This window comes from Ranitomeya imitator, chromosome 3, assembly GCF_032444005.1.
Source record: "Ranitomeya imitator isolate aRanImi1 chromosome 3, aRanImi1.pri, whole genome shotgun sequence".
Classification (NCBI taxonomy): Eukaryota; Metazoa; Chordata; class Amphibia; order Anura; family Dendrobatidae; genus Ranitomeya; species Ranitomeya imitator.
The window spans coordinates 505519931-505544908 of NC_091284.1; the positions used below are offsets into that span (position 1 = coordinate 505519931).

The 24978-nt window shown below is 42.7% G+C and overlaps 1 protein-coding gene across 1 annotated transcript in view; it reads right to left on the bottom strand.

Annotated features, from left to right (window-relative positions):
- Nucleotides 1–24978, bottom strand: part of CFAP47 (cilia and flagella associated protein 47) — an 874184-nt gene that overhangs the window by 34997 nt on the left and 814209 nt on the right. The window contains exon 62 of the mRNA XM_069757658.1: nt 1530–1701. Coding sequence (XP_069613759.1) covers nt 1530–1701 — 172 coding nt within the window. The remainder of the gene's footprint in view (nt 1–1529; nt 1702–24978) is intronic.

Below are 24978 nucleotides of genomic sequence, written 5' to 3' on the forward strand. Positions count from 1 at the left end.
AGCCATCTCCGCTGCGGTCTCCCATTCTTATCCTGCCGCAGTGGAGTCTGCTCAGCAGGGACGTCGGTCCCAGCGTCTTGCTCAGTCTCACTCTGTACAGAGAGTTACTGCTGCTTCTTCAGCTTCTGCCATTAAAGCCAGTGCTGGTCAGCAGCGAGCGGACTTCTCTGGGACTAAGTCCTTGTCTGCACACACTGAGCATGCCCAGGGCAAGATCTCCCGTTGGAGATCGAGGGTCATGTGCTCAGGCTCTGCAGCACATTCCATTGGTCCTCTTGGCAGGTCTTGGAAGGGCAAAGTTTCTGTGGCCACTTCCTGTGCTGCAACTATATAAACTGCGCATGACCGCACGGCCATGCGCTAGTGTACAATTGTTAATGTGTGTATGTTGTGAGTGCAAGTCGTCCTTGGATACCCCTACCCTATTGAATGTCTGTTCGCGGAAGGTGTATGGTTGCTATCTAGCGCCCGACTTATCCTACAGCACGAATCACACATTACAGCGTCCAGTTGCTGTGACCGCCAGTACGGCGCCGTGCACTTCCTCTGTGCTTTCCTTACCCAAGCCTGGGTGGTTAGTGGCGTTCGTCAGTGCGGCACCGCATGCACTCTTGTGCCTTAATATTGTTATTCAGTTTCCTTACACACCCAGTTGTGGTGTTGTGCCAGCAAGGGTCTAATCGGACTTCAATCCTAGTTGGGGTTGAGTTCGCTGACTACTTGCTCGCGCTCTATGTGCGGTACCGCGGTCCTGTGACGCAACAGGATTGCTTCCTTCGCGCTGGGTGAAGTTTAACCCACGTGTGTATACTTATGAGTACCGCCATATAGTCCGTCATTACTTGGCAGCAGGTTCCATCTCTGCACGGTGGACCCCGGGCTGCGAACGCACCATACTCTATCTGTCTTATTATTTGGTGCGTTCCGCTAGCCCTAACAATATTTAAGTGTGTGTGTAGAGCAGATTGAAAACGTTCATTTTGTAGTCAGCGGTGACTGTAACTGCTCCCTGCACCATCCCAATCAATGGAAACAAGCAGACGCAGGGAGACTAAAACTTCCTTTCCTCCCTGTAGCCACTGCTCCAGTAAGCCGGCTACATAGGGTTTAAATGCTTTTTACTTGCAGATTACCTGTATGTCTGAAACTAAGGCATTTCTGCATGTGACAGGTTCACTTTCAGATCTAATATATCATGTAGACGTGCCAAAGATGATATATGTGATGGCCCCCAGTAAAGCCTTTTGGGTACCCAAATTATTCGGCACTTTTAAGAAATAGGTGAAAGCAAAGAGTCTATGCTGCAAGTTGTGTCAGATAGTAATAATAGCAACCAATAAACCCATGTATTTCTGCATTACACACCAACGTTGTGAAAAGTTCATTTAATGTCACAAATAAGTCGTCACATCAACTAAATGTGTGTGTCTCTCTATTGCTGTAAATTATTGTTAATAAAAATGACCTTTAAAAATCTCCATGTTCTCTGCCTCCTAATCAAGCAGAACTTCAAGCAAGTAACACTTTACCTCATTGACTTGTTGGGTGCAAAAATAATGTTGAAAATTAATGTGACAATCCCAGATGGTGAATCACGTTCCTTTCTCACTAGTTCAATTCCCACAGACGGTTCCAGCTGGGATTTTAATTCTTTAGATTCATACCTAATTTCATATAAAAATTCTTCTGTGGTACTGAAACCTGATATTAGAAAACAAATATATGAATATATGAATGGCTTTGCTAATGGCATCACAAGCATAAGTGAAATAAGGTTTTATTTTAATTGTGTATTACATTTCAGTACTGCAAACGTGCAAACCTTTCCTATAACTAGGTTATATTTTTAATAGAGCTTTTCTGTATATGAGTATAGTGACCAATTTCTAATAATGCACAGTTCAAATATAAATTATTTTATTGACAAATTGTTAACCACATGCCTCTGTAGCCATTTATTGTGTTTGTTTGCATTTTTACCTAACCTTGTTCCAAGAGCCATACATTTTTTATTGTTCAATCAACATAGCCATATCAAGGCTTGTTCTTGGCAAGAAAAGTTGCCGTTTCGAATTATACTATAAATTTTATCATACAATGTACTGGAATACTAGGGAAAAAATTGAAGTGGGATGGAATTGTGAAAAAATGCCACTCTGCAATTTTTGGGGGATGGGGGTTACAGCTTTCATTCTATGGCAATAGTGAATTAACAACATGATTATTTAGGTCACTATGATCACAGCAATACCAAGTAGACACATATTATATACATATCGTATATACTCGAGAATAAGTCGACCCGAGTATAAGCCAAGGCACCTAATTTTGCCACGAAAAACTGGGAAAACTTATTGACTCGAGTATAAGCTGGGGATGCATTGTTCCCTCATCCCTATCCTGGTATGCATGGCTTCCAATCCTTGTCCTTGTATGCATGGCTCCCCATCCTTTTCCTTGTATGTATGGCTGCCCCTCCCTGTCCTTGTATGTATTTCTCCTTATCCCCTATCCTTGCATGCATGGTTCCTATAAAAAAAAACATCCTACTTACCTTACCTGCAAGCCCTCCCTGCATCTCGTTCCAGCACCAACAACTCTTCCGGCCTAACGATCACGTGTTCCTGCTTATTAAAGTAATAAATATTCACTCCATGCCTATGGGAGTGGAGAGGGGTGAATATTTATTACCTTAAACGCTTCATGACCTTGAGATTTTCCAATTTTCCGTGTTCGTTTTTTGTTCCCCTTCTTCCCAGAGCCATAACTTTTTTAGTTTCTGGCAATATAGCCATGTGAGGGCTTATGTTTTGTGAAACTAGTTGTACTCTTGAACGACATCATTGGTTTTAGCATGTCATGTACTAGAAAACAGGAAAATGATTCCAAGTGCGGTGAAATTGCAAAAAAAGTGCAATCCCACACTAGTTTTTTATTGGCTTTTTAACTAGGTTCATTAAATGCTAAAATTGACCAGCCATTATGATACTCCAGGTCATTATGAGTTCATAGACACCTAACATGCCTGGGTTCTCTTTTATCTAAGTGGTGAAAAAAAATTCCAAACTTTGCTAAAAAAAGAAAAAATTGTGCCATTTTCCGATACCCGTAGCGTCTCCACTTTTCATGGTCTGGGGTCAGTTGAGGGCTTATTTTTTGCATGCTGAGCTGGCATTTTTAATGATAGCATTTTGGTGCAGATACGTTCTTTTGATCGCCCGTTATTGCATTTTAATGCAATGTCGCGGCGACCAAAAAACCGTAATTCTGGCGTTTCGAATTTTTTTCTCACTACGCCGTGTAGCAATCAGGTTAATCCTTTTTTTATTGATAGATTGGGTGGTTATGAACATGGCAATACCAAATATGTGTAGTTTTGATTTTTTTTAATTGATTTATTTTGAATGTGGTGAAAGGGGGTTGATTTAAACTTTCATAATTTTTTTATTTTTTTCACATTTTTTTCACTTTTTTTTACTTTTGCCATGCTTTAATAGCTTCCATGGGAGGCTAGAAGCTGGCACCACTCGATCGGCTGTGCTACATAGCAGCGATCATTAGATCGCTGCTATGCAGCAGAAATGCAAGTGTGCTATGAGCGCCAACCACAGGGGGCGCTCACAGCAGGCCGGCATCAGTAACCATAGATGTCTCAAGGACCTCTATGGTTACCATTCTGATGCATCGCTGACCTCGATCATGTGACGGGGTCGGCGATGCGCTCATTTCCTGCTGCCCGACCGGAAGCGCCGGTTAAATGCCGCTGTATGCGTTTGACAGCGGCATTTAACTAGTTAATAGTGGCGGCTGGATTGTGATACCACTGGTCGCTATTGTGGGCACATGTCAGCATGTTACATGCCACTGTCAGTGACTAACAGCGACATTTAACTGGTTAACAGATGCAGGTGGATCGGAGCTCTTAGATGCACATGACAGCTGATCATAAAAGCTGGAAAGATGCGGGCTCAGCAGAGACTAATACATCCAAGGTCGTCAAGGGGTTAAGAACAAGTTACAATTTACAAGGGTACATATTGCAATATCCTTAAATTAGTTGTGTATTCACAAACTGAGGTCAACTGCAAAGCAAAGAACACTGTAGTGCAAAAACGATTTTGAAACTTGTAATTATCATAAAGTAGAAACTGAGATAATACTGTAACAACCTTGTTACAACAATAGCCGAGATAGAATGAAAAAATGTGTAAATCACAACATGCAGCATATTTTTCAGTGGCTATCACTTTGTGGACTGGATAATTTCCATTAAGACCTCAAAAGTTCATGATTTTTGACATGCACAACAAAATCAGCTTGAGTGTTTTGTCAGTGTTAGTTTTTACCTTAGTTTCATCACTGGATAAATGGTAAATCTTCTCCTGTCTATTACAATGTTAATCACAGACAGCACACGGACTGTATACTGATTACATCTTTGTGCTGTCCATGATTTTCAGGATATAGGTAATTTTGATGTAGGACTCCGATCAAAAACTGGCCTGTCTCATTGATTTATTTTTTTGTGGACAACAAAAACATTATTTTTGAGACAACGTGCACTGGATAAGCAAGTTGCAGTTGTGATCTAGGTGTCATTTATTATATGAAGGCTAGATGTTGCCATTTTCATGATAATAACAAGAACTAAAACCTTATACAGATCGATCTCACCAATCAAAAACAGGATTTCAAGTATTTTTTACATTTAATTACAAGTTTTTGTAGTATTTTATATATAGTAACCATGTGGAGAATAATAAACTCTTTATTATACTGTTCTCCTGACATATCAAGACCTTTACATACAGGCTAGTATGAAAGCAGTCTTGCTTAGAAGTCAGATAATATAAATGAGTATAGAAAGCCATTAAGTAGGATAATGGTGGATAATACAGCTTTTATTAATATCATATTTTCAGCATTTTTGGATGCTGCATATCACAGTGTTTTTCTTGTATTTCTAAATTGTTCTTGCAGCATTCACATGCTATCTACTGTATATTCATAAGGTACATTTCTTTTAATATATCAGTTATAAAGAAACAAAAATAACCTCAAAGTTTATTATGAGAAAGTACAGACTGTTCATTGCTTTATGACAGAAATGAGAAACAGAATTTAAAAAGTGCACTTCTCTTTGTTCTAAGCGTTCCCTACGGCGGATTTATAATGATATTTCTTGCAATAATGTTTCCTAATTTCAAGTGTTTTCTACAGAATATGTTGTTCCCTCTTCAAAAATTTTTTTTACAAAAAATAACCATAAAAAACTTTGTAAGAAAAGAGAAATACGGTAACTAAAAAAAAATCTTTAAAATTAACACCTTAATTTGTAAAATAAAGAGATTTAAAAATTAGGTATTTTTTTTACTAACTTTGAAAGTAAGATCTGGAATACATTGTGTACTTTGTTAATATATAAAAGAGTACTACTACAGTCTACTAATTGAAACTAAATTTATTCCCTCTCTTCACTGTCCAAGAGTGCTGCAAGGTAGTTAATAGCACAATTATTATTTTATATATACAGCTGGGTGAAAAAGTGTTTGTCCCTTCCTGATTTTCTATTCTTTTGCATGTTTGTCACACTTAAATGTTTCAGATCACCAAACAAATTTAAATATTAGACAAGCATAACACAAGTAAACACAAAATGCAGTTTTTTAAAAGAAAGGTCCTTATTATTAAGGGAAAATGAAATACAAACCTACAACACCCTGTGTGAAAATGTGATCCCCCCCCCTCTTAAAACATAAGTTAACTGTGGTTTATCACATCTTTGGGAAGCTAAGTTCAAATTCCCTAGCCACACCCAGGCCTGATTACTGCCACACCTGTTCTCAAGAAATCACTTAAATAGGACCTGGCTGTCAAAGTAAAGTAGACCAAAAGATCCTCTAAAGCTAGACATCATGTTGTGATCCAAATAAATTATTGAACAAATGATAAACAAAGCAATTGAGATCTATCTGGAAAAGGTTTTAAAGCCATTTCTAAAGCTTTGGGACTCTAGCAAACCACAGTAAGAGCCATTGTCCACAAATGGCAAAAACATGGAACACCGGTGAACTTCCCCAGGAGTGGTCATCAACCAAAATTACCCCAAGAGCACAGCAATGACTCATCCAAGAGGTCACAAAAGATGCCACAACAACATTCTGAGAACTGCAGGCCCCCTTGCCTCAGTTAATGTCTGTGTTCATGACTCTACAATAAGAAAGGGAGTGGGCAAAAATGGCCTGCATGGCAGAGTTCCAAGACAAAAAACACTGCTGAGCAATAAAATCATAAAGGCTCATCTCAGTTTTGCTAGAAAACATCTTGACTTTTGAGAGAATACTCTGTGGACTGACAAGACAAAAGTAGAACTTTGTGGAAAGTGTATGTCCCATTACATCTGGAATAGAAGTAACATGGCATTTCAGAAAGGGAACATCATACCAACAGTAAAATATGATGGGGTGGCAGTGTGATGGTCTGGGGCATTTTGCTGCTTCAGGACCTGGAAGACTTGATGTGGTAAATGGAGCCTTGAATTTTGCTGTCTAGCAAACTATTCAGAAGGAAAATGTCCGGCCATCTGTTCATGACCTCAAGCTGAAGCACATTTTGGTTATGCAGCAGGATAATGATCCAAAACACACCACCAAGTCCAGCTCTCAATGGCTTAAAAAAAATTAAGACTTTGGAGTAATCTAGTCAAAGTCCTGACCTTAATCCAATTGAGATGCTGTGTCGTGACCTTAAAAAGGCGGTTCATGATTGGAAACCCTTCAATGTGGTTGAAATACAGCAATTCTGCAAAGATGAGTGGGCCAAAATTCCTCTCTGATCATTGTAAAAGACTCATTGTCATTTATCGCAAACTCTTGATTACAGTTGTTGGCTGCTAATGGTGGCCCAACCAGTTATTTGGTTTAGGGGGAATCACTTTTTCACACAGGGTTTGGATTTCTTTTTCTCTAAATAATAAAGGGCTTCATTTAAAAACTGCATTTTGTGCTTACTTGCGTTATCTTTGACTAATATTTAAGTTTCTTTGGTTATCTAGTCAAAGTCCTGACCTTAATCCAATTGAGATGCTGTGTCGTGACCTTAAAAAGGCGGTTCATGATTGGAAACCCTTCAATGTGGTTGAAATACAGCAATTCTGCAAAGATGAGTGGGCCAAAATTCCTCTCCGATCATTGTAAAAGACTCATTGTCATTTATCGCAAACTCTTGATTACAGTTGTTGGCTGCTAATGGTGGCCCAACCAGTTATTTGGTTTAGGGGGAATCACTTTTTCACACAGGGTTTGCATTTCTTTTTCTCTAAATAATAAAGGGCTTCATTTAAAAACTGCATTTTGTGCTTACTTGCGTTATCTTTGACTAATATTTAAGTTTCTTTGGTTATCTAAAACAATTAAGTGTGACAAACATACAAAAGGAAAGGAAATCAGGAAGGTAGAAAACACTTTTTCACACAACTGTAGGTAGCTACCTTCTCCAAAAATAAGCCCTAGCCTTAAAGACAGGGTCGGAGTTAAGGGAAGCCAAACTGGCTTAGGCTAGGTTCACATTGCATTAGTGCAGTCCGTTCAATGCATACGTTAAACGGACTGCGCTAACGCAAGTGCCAACTTTGCCCAGCACTAGCGCAGATGGAGCATCTGCTAGCTGCATCTGCGCTAGCAGTGACGGACCCAGAAACGCTGCAGTCCGCGTCTTGGGTCCGTCACTCAAATGACGGCACATCGCTAGCGCACGTCCATTGTGGGTGTGCGCTAGCGATGCATCCGACATTGCATTCAATGGCGGCGTTAACGGACTACGTTACACCGCATTATGCCGCGGTTTAACGTAGTCAGTTTAACGGTGTCATTGAACGCAATGTGAACCCAGACTTACAACAAAGCAAAGAGAACTCATTGTTGAAAATTATCACTCAAGAGAAAGGAACAAAAACAATTTCAAGGCATTTCCATGAAATACTATGAAGATGGTCATCAAGGAGAGGCTTAGATTGGCACAACAGCCACATTACATAAAACTGGACTTTCAACAAAAACTCATTAAAGGGACTCTGTCACCTTAATTTGGAGGGAACAATTTTCAGCCATAGAGGCGGGGTTTTCGGGTGTTTTATTCACCCTTTCCTTACCCGCTGGCTGCATGCTGGCTGCAATATTGGACTGAAGTTCAGTCTCTGTCCTCCATAGTACACGCCTGTGCAAGGCAAGATTGCCTTGTGCAGGCATGTACTACGGAGGACAGAGAATGAACTTCAATCCAATATTGCAGCCAGCATGCAGCCAGCGGGTAAGGAAAGGGTGAATCAAACACCCGAAAACCCCGCCTCTATGGCTGAAAATTGTTCCCTCCAAATTCAGGTGACAGAGTCCCTTTAAAAGACAAGAAATTGGGCTGGGTGACTGTCAAGAGGCCTACACCAATATTAAAGGAGATGCAGGAATTTCTATCAAGTACAGGTCTTGTACTGCAAGTCACAACAAGCTCCCGTATTCTTCATATGCTTCAGCTTTGGGGTTGGTTGCCAAGACTGAAGCCTTTTCTTACAAAGAAATACAGCTAATCCAAAATCTACATCAAATTCTCCAAAAGCAAGTGGGAACATTTGTTATTTTCTGCTGATATCAAGGTTGAACTTTATGGCCATAATATCAACAGGTATGTTTTGCATAAAACCAATACTGTGCAACACCAAAAAAACTCCATACCCCTGGTGAAGCATGGTGCAGGCAGCATTATGCATTGGGTTTGTTTTTTACAGGTGGAATAGCGGCTTAAGTCAAAATGGAGATAATTATGAACAGTCAAACATCAGTTAATTTTGCAAAAAAATCTTCAGGCATCTGCAAAAAAGCAGAAGATTAAAAGGAATTTCACTTTTTCAGCAAGACTTCGATGGTAAGCATTCCTCCAAAACAACAAAAAAATGAATTTGTTGGAAGAAGGTCAAAGATTTCGGAATAGTCTAGCCAGAGTTCAGACCAATCCAATAAAAAATCTGCATGTTGACCTGAAAAGGGATGTGCACAGGAGATGCCCTCACAATCTGACAGATGTGAAGTGCTACTGCAAGGAAAAGAGGGCAAACATTGCCAATTTTAGATGTGCCTCCTCTAAACCACATGACAACAATTTAGACTAGCAAGCTCACATGCCATCTTCTGTGTGGACCAGAAATTGCTCTGAATGTAAGTTAAAGAAACTCACATTAACACTCTTATAAATGTATAGCAATGAGTGCAACTGCTCGTTACTCAAATTTGCCTAGGGTGATCGGGTATGCACTGAGTATTGAGTGACATGTTCGTGGTCCCAGGGCCGTATGTTTCACATCTGTTAGACAACCACAAAACAAGTATAGATTGCGTGTATTTGTTAGGCAATCACCGCAAACTCCAGCACCTGCAATACTTGATGCATAAGTCACTACGCTAAGCAAACTCGAGCAATGAGCAGTTGCGCTCAGAACTACTTCTAAACTCTAGAAAAAGCTATTTCAAGTTGACACAGAAGATGCTGTATGAGTTGGAAAGACTGAATTGCATTTACATGGTTCAGAAGAAGATCATTGCTTTGTTGGAAATGGAAGAAGATGGGAATGACATGCACAATACATTACATAAATATTGCTAACAGATTAAGGAATAGCATTTTTTCTAGTATATCTTTGCACATCCACAAAGCACTCCATGGCTCAGCACCACCCTACATCTCCTCTCTGGTCTCAGTCTACCACCCTACCCGTGCCCTCCGCTCCGCTGATGACCTCAGGTTAGCATCCTCAATAATCAGAACCTCCCACTCCCGTCTCCAAGACTTTACACGTGCTGCGCCGATTCTTTGGAATGCACTACCTAGGATAATACGATTAATCCCCAATCCCCACAGTTTTAAGCGTGCCCTAAAAACTCATTTGTTCAGACTGGCCTACCGCCTCAATGCATTAACCTAACGATCCCTGTGTGGCCTATACTAAAAAAAAAAAAAAAAAAATTAATTAACTGGTTCATGCAGCTTTACATGAACACCCAAGCCTTACACTATGGCTGGTCCGAATAACTATAGCAATTGTTACCATCCACCTCTCGTGTCTCCCCTTTTCCTCATAGTTTGTAAGCTTACGAGCAGGGCCCTCACTCCTCTTGGTATCTGTTTTGAACTGTATTTCTGTTATGCTGTAATGTCTATTGTATGTACAAGTCCCCTCTATAATTTGTAAAGCGCTGCGGAATATGTTGGCGCTATATAAATAAAATTATTATTATTATTATTATTATCCACTGCCTAAGTGCAGGCCGTTAGCTACGAGGTCTGTTGTGCTATCAACGTTCAGCATTCGGGCCAGTCCCTCTGAGTAAAAGACTCAAAAGAAAAAACTGCCGACCTGGGCTATCCTGACGTCTTATATGTTTACCTGACAACTACTTAAATTCGACTGAAAGGAAACCTGCTCGCACAGAGGATCCAAACATACAGGTCTGATCTTAGCTCTCTATATCTACCTCAGACAAATTAGCGCATATCACTTTCCTCATCTGAATTTTCTAACCATGGCACAAAGGCAGTTTGTGCATTAATTTATGCTGCTTTATGCACAGAGTTTAGTCTATCCTTCAGAGGTGAGAGGGCTGGTTTATGCATAATTTTGGACAGGCTTAAATAAAGGTTTGTGGAAAAACTATAAGGCATATTTAACACATTAGTATTTGATCAGTATTTTGCATCAATAATTGTCAGCTAATATCAGGAGTGGACAATTCATATAGGAAATCTATAAATGATTTACACTTATTTTGTGTTTTGATACCAATCCTGGCTTTCATTAACAAATACTGATGAAATTCTCACCAAGATGCTAATATGTGAATAATGTCTAACTTGTATTTTAGCAAATCTAAGAGAAAACAATCTTTCAAAAGATAATGTTCAATTATCTTGCTAAAATAATTAATGTAAGTTAACAATCTCAATCCTATAATATATACCAAATATTTACATGTCACATAGAAATATTGTGTTAGTCATAGCAAGAATAATGTGTAAAAATGGAAAAAAAATTACAAAAAAAGGCGATATTTAGCAACACTCTACTTTGAGACAGTGATTGACCCATCTGAGTGAGTGAGTGAGTGAGTACTAGGTGGCTAAAAACACAATCCAAACTGAGATTAGGGAAATGTTTCAATCTAGATATAATCCACAGTGAGCTAAAAAGAAGATACTACTGATCATAGTATGTCATTAATTTTGTAAAGGGGCAGATGTAAAAGTGAGTTCAACTTGATTTTTACCTTGTAGACTGTGTATATATTGGCTAGCGACTTTATGTCCTGGTTGTGAGCATCGGTGCTTCAATTGCACCTATTAATGCACGCATGCGCATTATGTGAGGTACGATTGTTGGGCTTCGCATGTGCCATTTTCAACTACAGCACTGTGCTCTGAACCTTGGCGCTCGACCTCCATCCACTAAGGTTCAGGATGGGATACATCTAGGCCGGTCTTATTTGCACAACACGATATTACCTACCACTCTGTTTTGATATTTGTGCTTGGGCACAAAAAGATGGTTTGTCATAATGACACCGGAAAGGGCACTGTGATTGCAATACATGTGTATTTTAAATCATGAGCTAATGTATCACTAATAGGTTATAACATACAATTGTTCTAGAAGTCAAATAGTTTTGACACCTTGATGATCACATTCCTGATGGATAGCTGTACTGTAGCTATACGTTACTGAATACTACTACCACTATCCCTTCATTATTCTAGTAATTTGACATGCGATGCAAGCCATAAATTCTTTGTGACAGGGCACACAATTGTATGTGTTTACCCAACATAACTGTTCTCCAACTGCATTATTAACAACATAAAATTGCATTTTCAGTCCTACAAAAACCAATCAACCATAAACATTACTGCATTGTAAAAGATGTCTCAGCCGCTCTCAGGTTTTACCTGCCTAATTATTTTCCATAATTCTTCCCGTTTAATTATGTTGACTATGTTTATTCAAACCAATGTTGCCTGACATGCTTGATATTATTGAGCATCTCTGGGGTTTATTCTTGGCTAAGTGGCTAAAATACTGGATTACAGATGTGCCGGTTTACATTTCTCTACTTTGCAATTATTCCACTCTATTTATGAACTGGAAAATTGCCTCATAACACAAAAGACACATATGTGACAGTCCCATATGGTGCAGTAAATTTTTCCAGGCATGTTTAAACCGGCGGCTAACAAAGTATGACTGGGCGACAGATGATTTTATGACAAGCATCACATTTATATATGAATAGTACTATTATAACGCCACCAACTACATTATGGAATCTGTCATCATTTTAAATGAATCTGGACTCGTATGTGTCAGAGTATTTCATTATTAGTCTCTTAGCCTGGAAGAATGTCATGCTCTAATCAATACCTGCCTTTTCATCCAAACACTAGAATTCGTAAACAAGTTTTATTGCGATGGCATAAGTAGACTCCGATACCAATGGCAAGATTATTTCTCTCTCTGTGCAGAAATACCCAAGGACGCTTGTTTAAGTAAAATACCATGCTGCGGAAGAATTAAATATAATTTTATTCTTACTACTGTACCTCAAGCTGTTCTGTTGGTAATTAATTGAAGTGAAGAATGCCACAGACACTTGCTATGAAGATGTACATTAAAATGACACAGTAGACACGATTAAGTAACAGCATTTAAATTTGCACCAAAGGGCACTAATTAATAACCCCACAGAGTTGTCATTGTTTGTGAAGACACTGAAGTATGAATCAAAGCAACAGCAGAACAATTCTGCAGGCGAAAAACGAAGAGACTGCGTTTCATCACATTTCAGAATAGAATATTTGAACATTTCTTGTGCACATTTTAGAATGCTAACAAGATTTCAAGTTTACATTTATTTTAATACGGCTGAACAAGCAGAAAAAAAGTTTCTGAATATTTAACGGAAGCAACACTCCAGCTCCTGAAGAAACCTTATAAAAACATTTTCTCTTGCTGAGGTACTAGACATGAAACCAACCAAAGACAACATACATGTTGTAACATAATAGTGTTTCTTGGCAATTGTCCCCATGTTTGGAGCATGAGCCCATTGGGGATTTAGACGGATGTAATTGAGGACAATCTCTGTACAATGCTAAGGAACATTATGTCGCTCTAATAGCAACCTGAATAATTAAGTTTGTTTACATTGACTTTATAGTACCACATATTTTGCATTGCAGAATATGCATGGCTTATGAAGATAGAGAACTTCATGGTGTGATAACTATAACAATATAAATGAACCAGCTTAATAGGGGATATGATCACCTAACTGAATTGTGCATAGTCAGGCATGGACTGGCCCACGGGGGAACTGTAGAATCCCAGGTGGGCCCCCACCTTCCTACATGAGCAGTAGTTGACTCAAATAGAGTTGATTAAGTATGTACAACAAAGGCATCATCTCATCATTCATTTAAAAAATCACCCAGTTCACTAATATATGCAGACATAGGTAAATTTGTGAATGAGAGTAATGTAATATTTGCATGTAGCTTAACAGTGGGCCTCCAGAATCAATGTTACTGGTGGGGCCCTTGGTACCTCAGTCCAAATCTATACATCATCATGTGCGTATATTCTCACTAGTGATGGGTGAGCACTAAAATGCTCGGGTGCTCATTGCTCGGGTCAAGAAAATTGGAATACTTGGGTACTCGACCCGAGCAACAAGCCCAATGTAAGTCTATGGGAAACCCGAGGATTTTTGCCGTGACCTCCCCGGGGTTCTTTTAGAGTCTAAAAACATATTAAATCGATTGGAACAGTGCTCAAATGACACGGGAAGACCTCTTGAAGAATTTCTGACTCCTAGGTCACAGCTGTGATCAATGTTGTGAGAGTGTGACACCACTTTTACAGGCGCACACTAAAACATACGAAAATGAAACCAAAATGGATTTTCCTGGGAAATCGGTTAAGGAATATCCTTTCCAGGGTAATAATTTGTATGTAAGGCAAAATAAAGACCCCCCAAAAAAATTTACCTCCACCACTTGGGCTATATTCACACGTAGCATATTTGATGCGTTTTTCAACTTTAGCATTGCTTTCAATCAATACAAATGCATTCATTGGGAAATGTCATTGTAACATTTAACAACCTTAACTGGCCATGTGGTGTGTAACACATCATCAGACACATCTTGTTTAATTTATAAAGGAGGGACTCTTAAAGTCACAAAGCCTATTTTTATAGGGGCATCAAGCGACATTAAAATTCTTAAAGGGCCATTATTAATCAATGGGTCTCCTATACTGCTATTGCCTATGCAGTGAATGGCTGGGCTGCCAAAAATTAGGACACACCTCAATACCACTTTCACGATACGTACAGGAGGGCCTCCTGAAAAAATGTTCCCATTATAAGAAAGTGGGTCTCCCCTAGTGTTTGCCTATACATTGAAAGCAAGGCCTGCCATCCACCAAATTCGCACACATCCCAATAAGCCTTTAAATACACATACTGGATGGCCACAGGAAAACCAAGTTCACATTATTCATTTGATACTGCCATACTGTTTGCCTAAGCATTGAATGCAAGGCCTGCCCTGCCCCAAAGTTACATGCACCATGTCACAATCGCTGATACTTACCTGTCCAGCTGGCGCGCTCCTGACGTCTCTCCTCATTCTTCTCTGCCCGGCTTCTCTGGCTCCCAGCACGTCGGCGATCCGCGCATGCGCCATAGCGTCTCTTCCACCGCCCGGGTATCTGGGAGGTTGTGACCCGGTGGCCCCGCCTCCAATATGGCGGCGCCCACTGGGTATTTCTGCTTGGCGTTTACCCAGGTAAGCGCCTGTGTATCTTCGCTGCTGCGATTCTCCTATTTGGCCTATATTGCATCGTTCTCAGGCCTCCTTCAGCCTTCTCTCTTGCTAGTTCCAAGTGCTCCTTCCCTCCCATCCTTGTCTCGTTTATTCCTCGTTCTGTTGTCCTTCTCTGCCTCCATACTCTACAGTATTGCCGTTACTCATTATTTTGTTTCTTTTCTAGCTCACCGCCTCATCATCCTCTTATCCTCAGCATTCCTGCTTACCATCTTGACCCAGTCGTCCCTTTGGCTCCGGCAGTTGCGGTTCCATCCTCCTTGGGCCTGCTCCTAACACTCCCTGTATAGGGGGTGCGTCCATCAGGTTTGCTCGCCCTAGGGGGCTCTGGGGCCATGACCCAGAGGGTCAACTCTCAGGTTCACCATTCCCTCTGTCTCCCCCCCATGTAGCGTGATAGTATACACAGGCCATGGATCATGCTGGAGCCTCTGCTGCTCAGAAAGAGCTACTCTTTTTACGAGAGAATCAATCCCGTATGATGACCTTTATGAAGTCCATGTACTCTCATCTGTCCTCACTTCAGTCCTCCAACCCTGGGAATGCTACCCAATTGGCTAGTTTGCAGCAAGAGCTGGCGCAACAGCAAGACACCAAAGCCCATATTTTAAGTTAAATGGCTTCAGTAGACACTCGGCTTCTCTCCCTGAAGACTACTGCATCTGTTGCCGTTCCTGTCCCGGCCTCCCACGCATCTCGTCTGGCTAAACCTCCATGCTATAACGGTGATCCCAAATTATGTTGGGGGATCTTAAATCAGTGTCACCTTTATTTTGAGCTTTTGCCTTTACAGTACCCCACTGATCGGGCCAAGATAGCTTTTATAATTTCTCACCTGGAGAGAGAGGCGTTGGTGTGGGTAAATCCTCTGTGGGAGCGTGATGACCCTGTGGTTTCACAATTAGCAAATTTCTTTGAGACTTTCCATCGAGTATTCGACGAACCAGGTCACCTGGCCTCTACTACGGAGTCTCTATTTACTTTACAACAGGGGTCCTTATCTGTTGGTCAGTACGCCATTCAGTTCCGCACGTTATCTTCCAACTTGGGTTGGAATAATAAGGCTTTGGTAGGGGTATTTCGCCGAGGTTTATCCAGGCATATTAAAGATGAGTTAGTGGGTCGCGATACTCCAACCAATTTGGATGATCTGATCTCTTTGGCTACCCGTATTGACCTTCGATCTCAGGAGCGAGCCCGTGAGAGAAGGATTCCTCGATCTTCTCTGCCTTCACGTAGACCACCTAGACCTAGACCCAGGGTGTCCGCCACAGTACCTGCGTCGGAACCAATGCAAGTTGACCGTCTCGAAATGTCTGAGCAACGGTGCCAGGAGAGACACACCCAAGGTCTTTGTTTCTACTGTGGCAGTGCCTCCCATTCGTGCCTGTCCGGATTGTCCAGAAAACTCCTCCGCCTAGGCCAGGTAAGAGAGGCCTCCCTAGGTGCATGTGATACCTCTACCCCTCACTCTTTCTGACTTATTACAAGTTTCTGGTAAACGCTTTTCCTTACTAGCCTATATTGACTCAGGTGCTGCGGGGAATTTTATTAGGCTAGAGGAGGTTATTAGATTTTCAGTTCCCGTTAGGACCTTAGAAAGACCCTTTTCTTGCCTCGGTGGATGGCAAGCCCCTGCAAGAGACTACAACCCAAGTCACGCAAGTAGTAGAACTTCAAGCATAAAGAGAAAATTGCATTTTATGTTCTAGCCAATATTTTGCATCCTGTTTTCCTACCGTGCCTACCATGGTTGCGGACCCAAGAGCCCGCTTTAGATTGGCATAATGGCAATGTTCTTCATTGGGGGGATTCCTGTCGGGCTCGGTGTCTGCTGCCGGTGCGCCCTGTTGGTGTTTCTCGCTCTTCCCTTGCTCCTTCGGGTCTGCCTTCTGTTTACTCTTCCTTTTCTAATGTCTTCAATAAAAGGGAAGCAGAGAATCTTCCTCCACATCGGTTCTATGACTGCTCAATAGACCTCGTTCCTGGTACCATGCCTCCGGGAGGAAGAATCTATCCCCTTTTGCCTGCAGAGACTCAAGCCATGTCAGAGTATGTTCAAGAAAATCTCGCCAAAGGCTTCATTTGGAAATCCTCTTCTCCTGCTGGTGCTGGTTTCTTTTTTGTGAAAAAAAAGATGGCTCTCTTCGTCCTTGCATAGATTACAGAGGTTTGAACAACATTACGGTAAAAAACAAATACCCATTGCTACTAATCTCCGAGCTCTTTGACCGTCTTAGAGGGGCATGAGTGTTCACTAAGTTGGATCTTCGAGCAGCCTACAACCTGATTCGTATTCATGCAGGAGATGTGTGGAAGACCGCATTCAATACCCGTGACGGTCACTATGAATACTTAGTTATGCCTTTCGGTCTCTTCAATGCACCTGCTGTATTCCAAGGGTTCATAAACGACGTCTTCAGAGATTGCCTCTATGCTAGTGTCGTGATCTATTTTGATGACATTCTCATCTTCTCTCCAGATCTCTCCACCCATCGATGTGACGTCCGTCTAGTTTTACAGCGTCTACGGGAGAATCATCTTTTCGCCAAGATTGAAAAATGTGTTTTCGAACAGTCCAGTGTACCCTTTCTTGGATATATGGTTTCTGATGCCGGTCTAAAGATGGACCCAGCTAAGGTGTCTGCTGTTCTGGATTGGCCACGACCCGTTGGCGTAAAAGCCATTCAACACTTTCTTGGCTTCGCCAATTATTATAGGTAATTTATTCCTCATTTCTCCTCCTTAACCAAACCCATCTCAGCTCTCACCTGCAAAGGAGTCGATTCCGACTACTGGTCCTTGGAAGCACAAAATGCATTTCTAACTTTGAAACAGAGATTTGCTGCTGCCCCAGTGCTGCACTGTCCAGATGCCAACAAACCCTTTGTTCTTGAGGTGGAAGCATCTTCCATAGGAGTTGGAGCAGTCCTTTTACAAAGATCTGTTTCTGGACGTATCGTCACGTGTGGCTTCTCTAAATCGTTCTCCTCCTCAGAACGTAATTATTCCATTGGTGACAAAGAACTGTTAGCCATTAAGTTGGCCTTAGAGGAGTGGTGTTATCTCCTCGAGGGGGCTGTTCATCCCTTCATTATTTTTACGGATCATAAGAATCTGGCCTATGTTCAGTCCGCCCAAAGACTAAATCCTCGACAAGCCAGATGGTCCTTGTTTTTTGGACGTTTTGATTTTGAGATCCACTTCCGTCCGGGTGATAAAAACGTCAGAGCCGACGCTCTCTCCTGGTCCTTTCAACCTTTGGATGAAATAGAGAGTCCTGCACATATTATTGATCCGGCTAGGATCATTTCCGTGGCTCCTTTGGAGGTAATTTCTCCGCCTCCTGGGAAGATCTTTGCGGTAAGCGGTGACAGAAGGAGGGTTCTGCAATGGGGTCACTCCTCCAAGTTTGCCGGGCACGCAGGAGGCAAGAAGACTCTCTCTCTTACTTCATGCCACTATTGGTGGCCGTCTCTTTGTCAAGATGTCCTGGATTTCACCGCTTCGTGCTCCTCTTGAGCTAAGATCAAAGTTCCTCAGCAGTTACTTTCTGGACTCTTGCATCCGCTTCCAGTGCCTTCAAGTCCTTGGAGTCATATTGCTATGGACTTTATCACGGATCTCCTTCGCTCTTCAAATTGCTCCATCATTTTGGTGGTTGTGGATCGATTTTCCAAGATGGCCCACTTCGTACCCTTATCTGGATTATCTTCTGCTCCTGAATTAGCTCCGCTTATCATCCCCAGTCTAATGGCCAGGTTGAGCATGTTAATCAAGTTCTCACATCATATTTAAGACATTTATCCAATGCTCATCAGCATGACTGGGTTTCCTTGCTTCCATGGGCTGAATTTGCCTATAACAATCATCGTAGTGAATCTTCTTCTAAGTCTCCATTCTTTGTGGTCTTTGGGCAACACCCTAGCATTCCTCTTCCCATTTCCTGCACTTCAGGCATACCAGTGGCAGATTCTCTGTCCTTGGAGTTCTCCAAAATATGACAGGAGACTAAAGAGGCTCTTATAAAGGCTAGTAATCGTATGAAAAGGTATGCAGATAAGAGACATCTTGATACTCCTCCATACCAACCAGGGGACAAGGTCTGGCTCTCATCTCATTACATTAGACTGAAAATCCCCTCACATAAACTGGGCCCTCGTTACATTGGTCCCTTTGAAATTTCTAGTCGAATCAATGATGTAGCTTATAAATTAAAATTGCCTGCCTCTTTGCGTATTCCTAATACTTTTCATGTCTCGCTTCTTAAACCCGCAGTATTTAATTGTTTTCACTCGGTTCCATCTTTTGTCCCTTCTTTCTCCACCTTTAATGATCTATTCGATGTGAGGTATATTTTAACCCAAAAGACTGTTAGGGGTCGGACGTTATTATTGATTGACTGGAAGGGTTTTGGTCCTGAGGAGAGATCGTGGGAACCTCGAGAAAACATCAATGCACCCCATATTTTAAAGAGGTTTCTTTCCAGCTTTAAAAAGAGAGGGAGTAAGAGAGGGGGTACTGTCACAATCGCTGATACTTACCTGTCCGGCCGGCGTGCTCCCGACGTCTCTCCCAGCACGTCGGCGGTACGTGCATGTGCCGTAGCGTCTCTTTCACTGCTCGGGTTTCTGGGAGGTTGTGACCCGGTGGCCCCGCCTCCAATATGGCGGCACCCACCAGGTATTTCAGCTTGGTGCTTACCCAGGTAAGCGCCTGTGTATCTTCGCTGCTGTGATTCTCCTATTTGGCTTATCCTACATCGTTCTCAGGCCTCCTTCAGCCTTCTCTCTTGCTAGTCCCAAGTGCTCCTTCCCTAATGTCCTTGTCTCATTTATACCTGGTTCTGTTGTCCTTCTCAGCCTCCATACTCTACAGTATTGCCGTTACTCACTATTTTTGTTTCTTTTCTAGCTCACCGCCTCGTCATCCTCTTATCCTCAGCGTTCCTGCTTACCATCTTGACCCAGTCGTCCCTTTGGCTCTGGCAGTTGCGGTTCCATCCTCCTTGGGTCTGTTCCTAACACTCCCTGTATAGGGGATGCGTCCAACGGGTTTGCTCACCCTAGGGAGCTCTGGAGCCGCGACACAGAGGGTCCACTCTCGGGTTCACCATTCCCTCTGTCTCACGCCCGTGTACTTGATACACCACAATAAGCCTTTGAACCCACATACTGGGTGGCCATAGGAAAACCAAGTTCACATTATTCATTTGGTACTTTCATATTGTTTGCTTATTATTATTATTATTTATTATTATAGCGCCATTTATTCCATGGAGCTTTACATGTTAGGAGGGGTATACATAATAAAAACAAATATAATAATCTTAAACCATACAAGTCACGACTGGTACAGTAGAAGAGAGGACCCTGCCCACGAGGGCTCACAATCTGCAAAGGATGGGTGAGGATACAATAGGTGAGGGTAGAGCTGGTTGTGCAGCGGTTTGGTCAATCAGTGGTTGCTGCAGGTTGTAGGCTTGTTGGAAGAGGTAGGTCTTCAGTCTCTTTTGCTTATGCATTGAATACAAGGCCTGCCCTGCGCCAAAATTACACGCACCCCCAAAAGCCTTTGAACCCACATACTGGATGGCCACAGGAAAACCAAGTTCACATAATTTATTTGGTAATGCCATACTGTTTGCTTATGCATTGAATGCAAGGCCTGCCCTGCACTAAATTCGCATGCACCCCAATAAGCCTTGGAAGAGACGTAGAGGTGGGCCTCCAGAAAACAATGTTCCTATTATTAGGAAGTGGGTCTCCCATAGTGTTTGCCTATGCAGTGAATGCAAGGCCTGCAAAAAATTTAGGAGGCACAACAATGCCCTTTGAAAGAGATGTTTTTGATGATGGCCTCATAAAAAATGTTCCCATCATAAAGGAGCGGGTCTCCTATACTTGGAATGCCTTTACTCTAGTGTATGGGCTGACAAACATTTTCCCCTGGGGGTTACACATTTTTTTTTAAGAGCATCATAAACACCCTTGCCAAAAACTAGAGTGGCTGTTGCATCACGGAATACGTTGACCCTGGTGTTCTAGTGGTGGTGTCTGAAGAGATGTGGAGGATGTCCTCCTATGAATCTTTTCCTAATTTAAAGGAGTGGGTCTCCTATACTTGGAATGCCCATACACTAAGTGTATGACAAACATTTCCCATGGGGGTTACACATCAGGTTTTTTTAATTTTTTTACGGGCATCATAAACACCCTTGCCAAAAACTAGAGTGGCTGTTGCATCACGGAATACATTCACTCTCGTGTTCTAGTGGTGGTGTCAGTGGCTGAAGAAACGTGGAGGATGTCCTCCTATGAATCTTTTCCCAATTTAAAGGAGCGTGTCTCCTATACTTGGAATGCCCATACACCATACACTAAGTATATGGGCTGGCAAACATTTTCCCCTGGGGTTTATACAGTTTTTTTTTTTTTTACGGGCATCATAAACACTCTTGCCAAAAAATAGAGTGGCTGTTGCATTACAGAATAAGTTCACCCTGGTGGTCAAGTGGTGGTGTCTGAAGAGACATGAAGGATGTCCTCCTATGAATCTTTTCCCAATTTACAGGAGTGGGTCTCCTATACTTGCAATGCCCATACACTAAGTGTATGGGCTGACAAACATTTCCCCCTGGGGGGTACCATTTTTTTAAATAAAATATTCACGGGCATCATAAACACTCTTGCAAAAAACTAGAGTGGCTGTAGCATCATGGAACACATTCACTCTGGTGTTCTAGTGGTGATTGATGATGAGGATGAGGAGAAGGATAACACCAAATAGCCAAAATCAGGAAGCATATACCCATGTGTGGGTGTTAAGAGGTGCATGGGAATACACCTCCCAAAAAAGACATGGTATTGGAGGTTATGTTTTGCTCCTATCATTCAGTGCTGTACAGAAGTCTGGCCCAATCCTGCCCTTGTTCATTTTTATAAGAGTCAGCCTGTTAGCATTTTCAGTTGACAGGCGGGTGTGCTTATCAGTTATAATTCCACCAGCGGCACTAAAAACCCGCTCTGACAAAACGCTTAGCGGCAGGGCAGGCCAGGACCTCCAAGGCATAAAGAGACAGTTCTTGCCACCTGTCCAGCTTGCATACCCAATAATTAAAAGGCAAAGAGGAATCACGGAGGACATTGGTACAGTCAGCAAGGTACTCCTTCAGCATCTTCCCAAACATTGCACTCCTTGTGACAGCACCCCTCACCTCTGGGCCAGGGCAATGGGAGGATCTGAGAAAACTCTCCCAGTACTTTGCTAGTGTTCCCCTGCCTCTGCTGGATTAGAGTTGTGTCTCTCTTGCCTGTACTCCTTGGTTGTCCAAGGAACTGTGAAGTCTGCCACCAGCATTCTCAGATGGGAATTTTTTTTATTAATTCCGCAACAAAGGCTCTCTGGTACTGCACCATTATAGCAGACCTGTCTGGTTCTGGATGAAGAGATTGAAAAGTCTCCATGTAGCGTGGGTCTAGAAGTGTCACCAACCAGTAATGAGTGTCACCGAAAATTTTCATAATGTGAGAGTCTCAGAAAGGCAGTGCAATATAAAGTCAGCCATGTGGCCAGATTGCTAACAGGCAAGACTTCCTTGTCCTCACCAACAGGATGACTGACCATGCTGTCCTCCTCCCCTTGCTCCTCCTTCCATGTCCTCAGGCCATCCACGCTGAACAGATGGTATGACAGTTGTGCTTGTAGTACCATCTATAGTGCATGAAAGCAGTCCTTCCTACTCCTCCTCTTCCTCATTGTCTACCAATCCACATTGAAACGACATGAGGCTGGGCTGTGTGTAATCACCCTGTATGTTTCCTAGCTCCATGTCCTCGTGCTCCGCCTGTAATGGTTATTGTGAGCAGAGAGCTTTTCAGAATGCAGAGAAGTGGGATGGTGATGCTAATTAAGGCTTTATCACTGCTCGTCATCTTGGTGGAGTCCTCAAAGTTTTGTAGGATGGTACATATGTTTGACATCCATATCCACTCCTGAGGTCTTATGTGTGGAATCTGAACTGAAAAACGACATCCTTGTTGATGCTGGTAGTCAACAACTGCCCTCTTCTGCTCACAAATCCTTTCCAAAATATGCAGTGTAGAGTTCCTACGCATAGGGACATCACACACCAAATGGTGAGCCGGGAGCTGCAAACGCTGCTGAAGTACGTCAAGGGCGGCTGAAGCTGTAGCTGACTTTCTAAAATGGACACACAGGCTGCTTACTTTAACAAGCAGATCCAGCAGCTCTGGGTAGCTTTTGAGAAACCGTTGAATGACGAGGTTAAGCACATGGGCCAAACATGGTAGGTGTGTGAGCTCACTTCGCCTCAGAGCCACCACCAGGTTCCGATCATTGTCACACACAACCATGCCTGGCTGTAGGTGTAGCGGTGTCAGCCACAAATCTGACTGCTCTTTCAGAGCTGTCCACAACTCTTCAGCATTGTGCGGTTTGTCACCTAAGTAGATTAGCTTCAGCACAGCCTCTTGCTGCTTTGCTGAGGCAGTAGTGCAGTACTTCCAGCTTGTAACTGATGTGCTCATTTCAGAGGAGGAGGCTGAAGAGGAGGAGATGCAGGAGCTGTAGACTGTGGGGGCAACCAAGATTGACGTAGGGTCCACAATCCTCGGCAAAAGGGTCCCAGCATCCACTATGTTAACCAAGTGTGCCATCAGTGAGATGGACCGTCTCTGCCCAGAAGCACTTATTCATGTGTCCGTGGACTTTCCCAGTAACAGCATTGTTGAGGGCACAGGTAATGTTGTGGGACACGTGCTTGTGTAATTCTGGGATGGCACACCAAGAGACAAATGTGTGAATTTAGTACTGTGGCCTGTGGGGCATTGGCTGCGTATTTCCACTTGCGTTCCAATGACTGGGGTATGGACAACTGAAGGCTGCGCTGGGACAATGGCGTGGACATGCTTGATAATGGTGCAAGTTGACTGTGGGCAATGACAGGTTCAGAGCAGGAGGCATCTTCTCATGCACCATGGATGGGGGTTGGCTTGCAGGCACAACAGTGGAAGAAGCAGTGGTGTCACCCGCAGACACTGCTCCTGGAGCCTGGGGTTCAGCCCACAAAGTCGGGTGCTTTGCTGCCATGTGCCTGATCATGCTGGTGGTGGTCAGACTGGTAGTTTTGCTACCCCTGCTGATGTGGACATGGCAAGTGGTGCAAATGGCCTGTTTAAGGTTATCAACAGAGTTTTTAAAAAACAACCAGACTCAGAAAGACCTAACAGTTGGACTGGCAACTTCCATCATGTTGGTGTTACGGGCAACGATCGCCCGCCTTCTGTCTGCGGCCACCACACTACTTCTTCCTGCCTGTTGGGGTGCTACACCTCCTTACCCATGTGTGCTTCTGTCCTCGCATCGCATGTCCTCCTGCCAGGTTGGGTCAGTTACTATATTATTCACCACCTCGTCTTCCACATCCACACCCTGGTCCTCCTCCTGACTTTCTGGCAATTGTGTCTCATCATCGTCCACCTCTTGTGACACTTTCCCACTGTCGCCTTCATGTGACCGTGGCTGCTCAAATATTTGGGCATCACTACATGCGATCTCATCTTGCCCCACTTCAAGTTGACCGGCTGAGAGTCCCAATCCTATAAATGGAAAAGTGAATAACTCTTTGGAATTTCTAAGTGTGTTATCAGTTGTCTCCGGGCACTCGGCATGGTGGGAGGAAGGAAGATCAGGGTGAGTATTATGCGGTCCAGACTCACGGCTACTCAGACTTGACCGTGTGGAAGACATGGTGGTGGTGGTGGCAAAGTGACTGGAAGCATTATCCACTATCCAACCAACAAACTTTTGACACTGCTCTGTGTTCAATAGTGGTGTGCTGCGGTCCCCTAGTAATTAGGACAGGAAGGTCGAGCGAGATGATGTGAGTGTTTGTTATAGCCCAATTTCAGCTTGCCCACGGCCTTGGCCTCTGCAAGCACCATCACGTCCACTTCCCCATCACTTACCACACGCCTTGCCCATTTTAAATGAACTACTACAATATTTTCCACATTCACTACGAATGGCTGA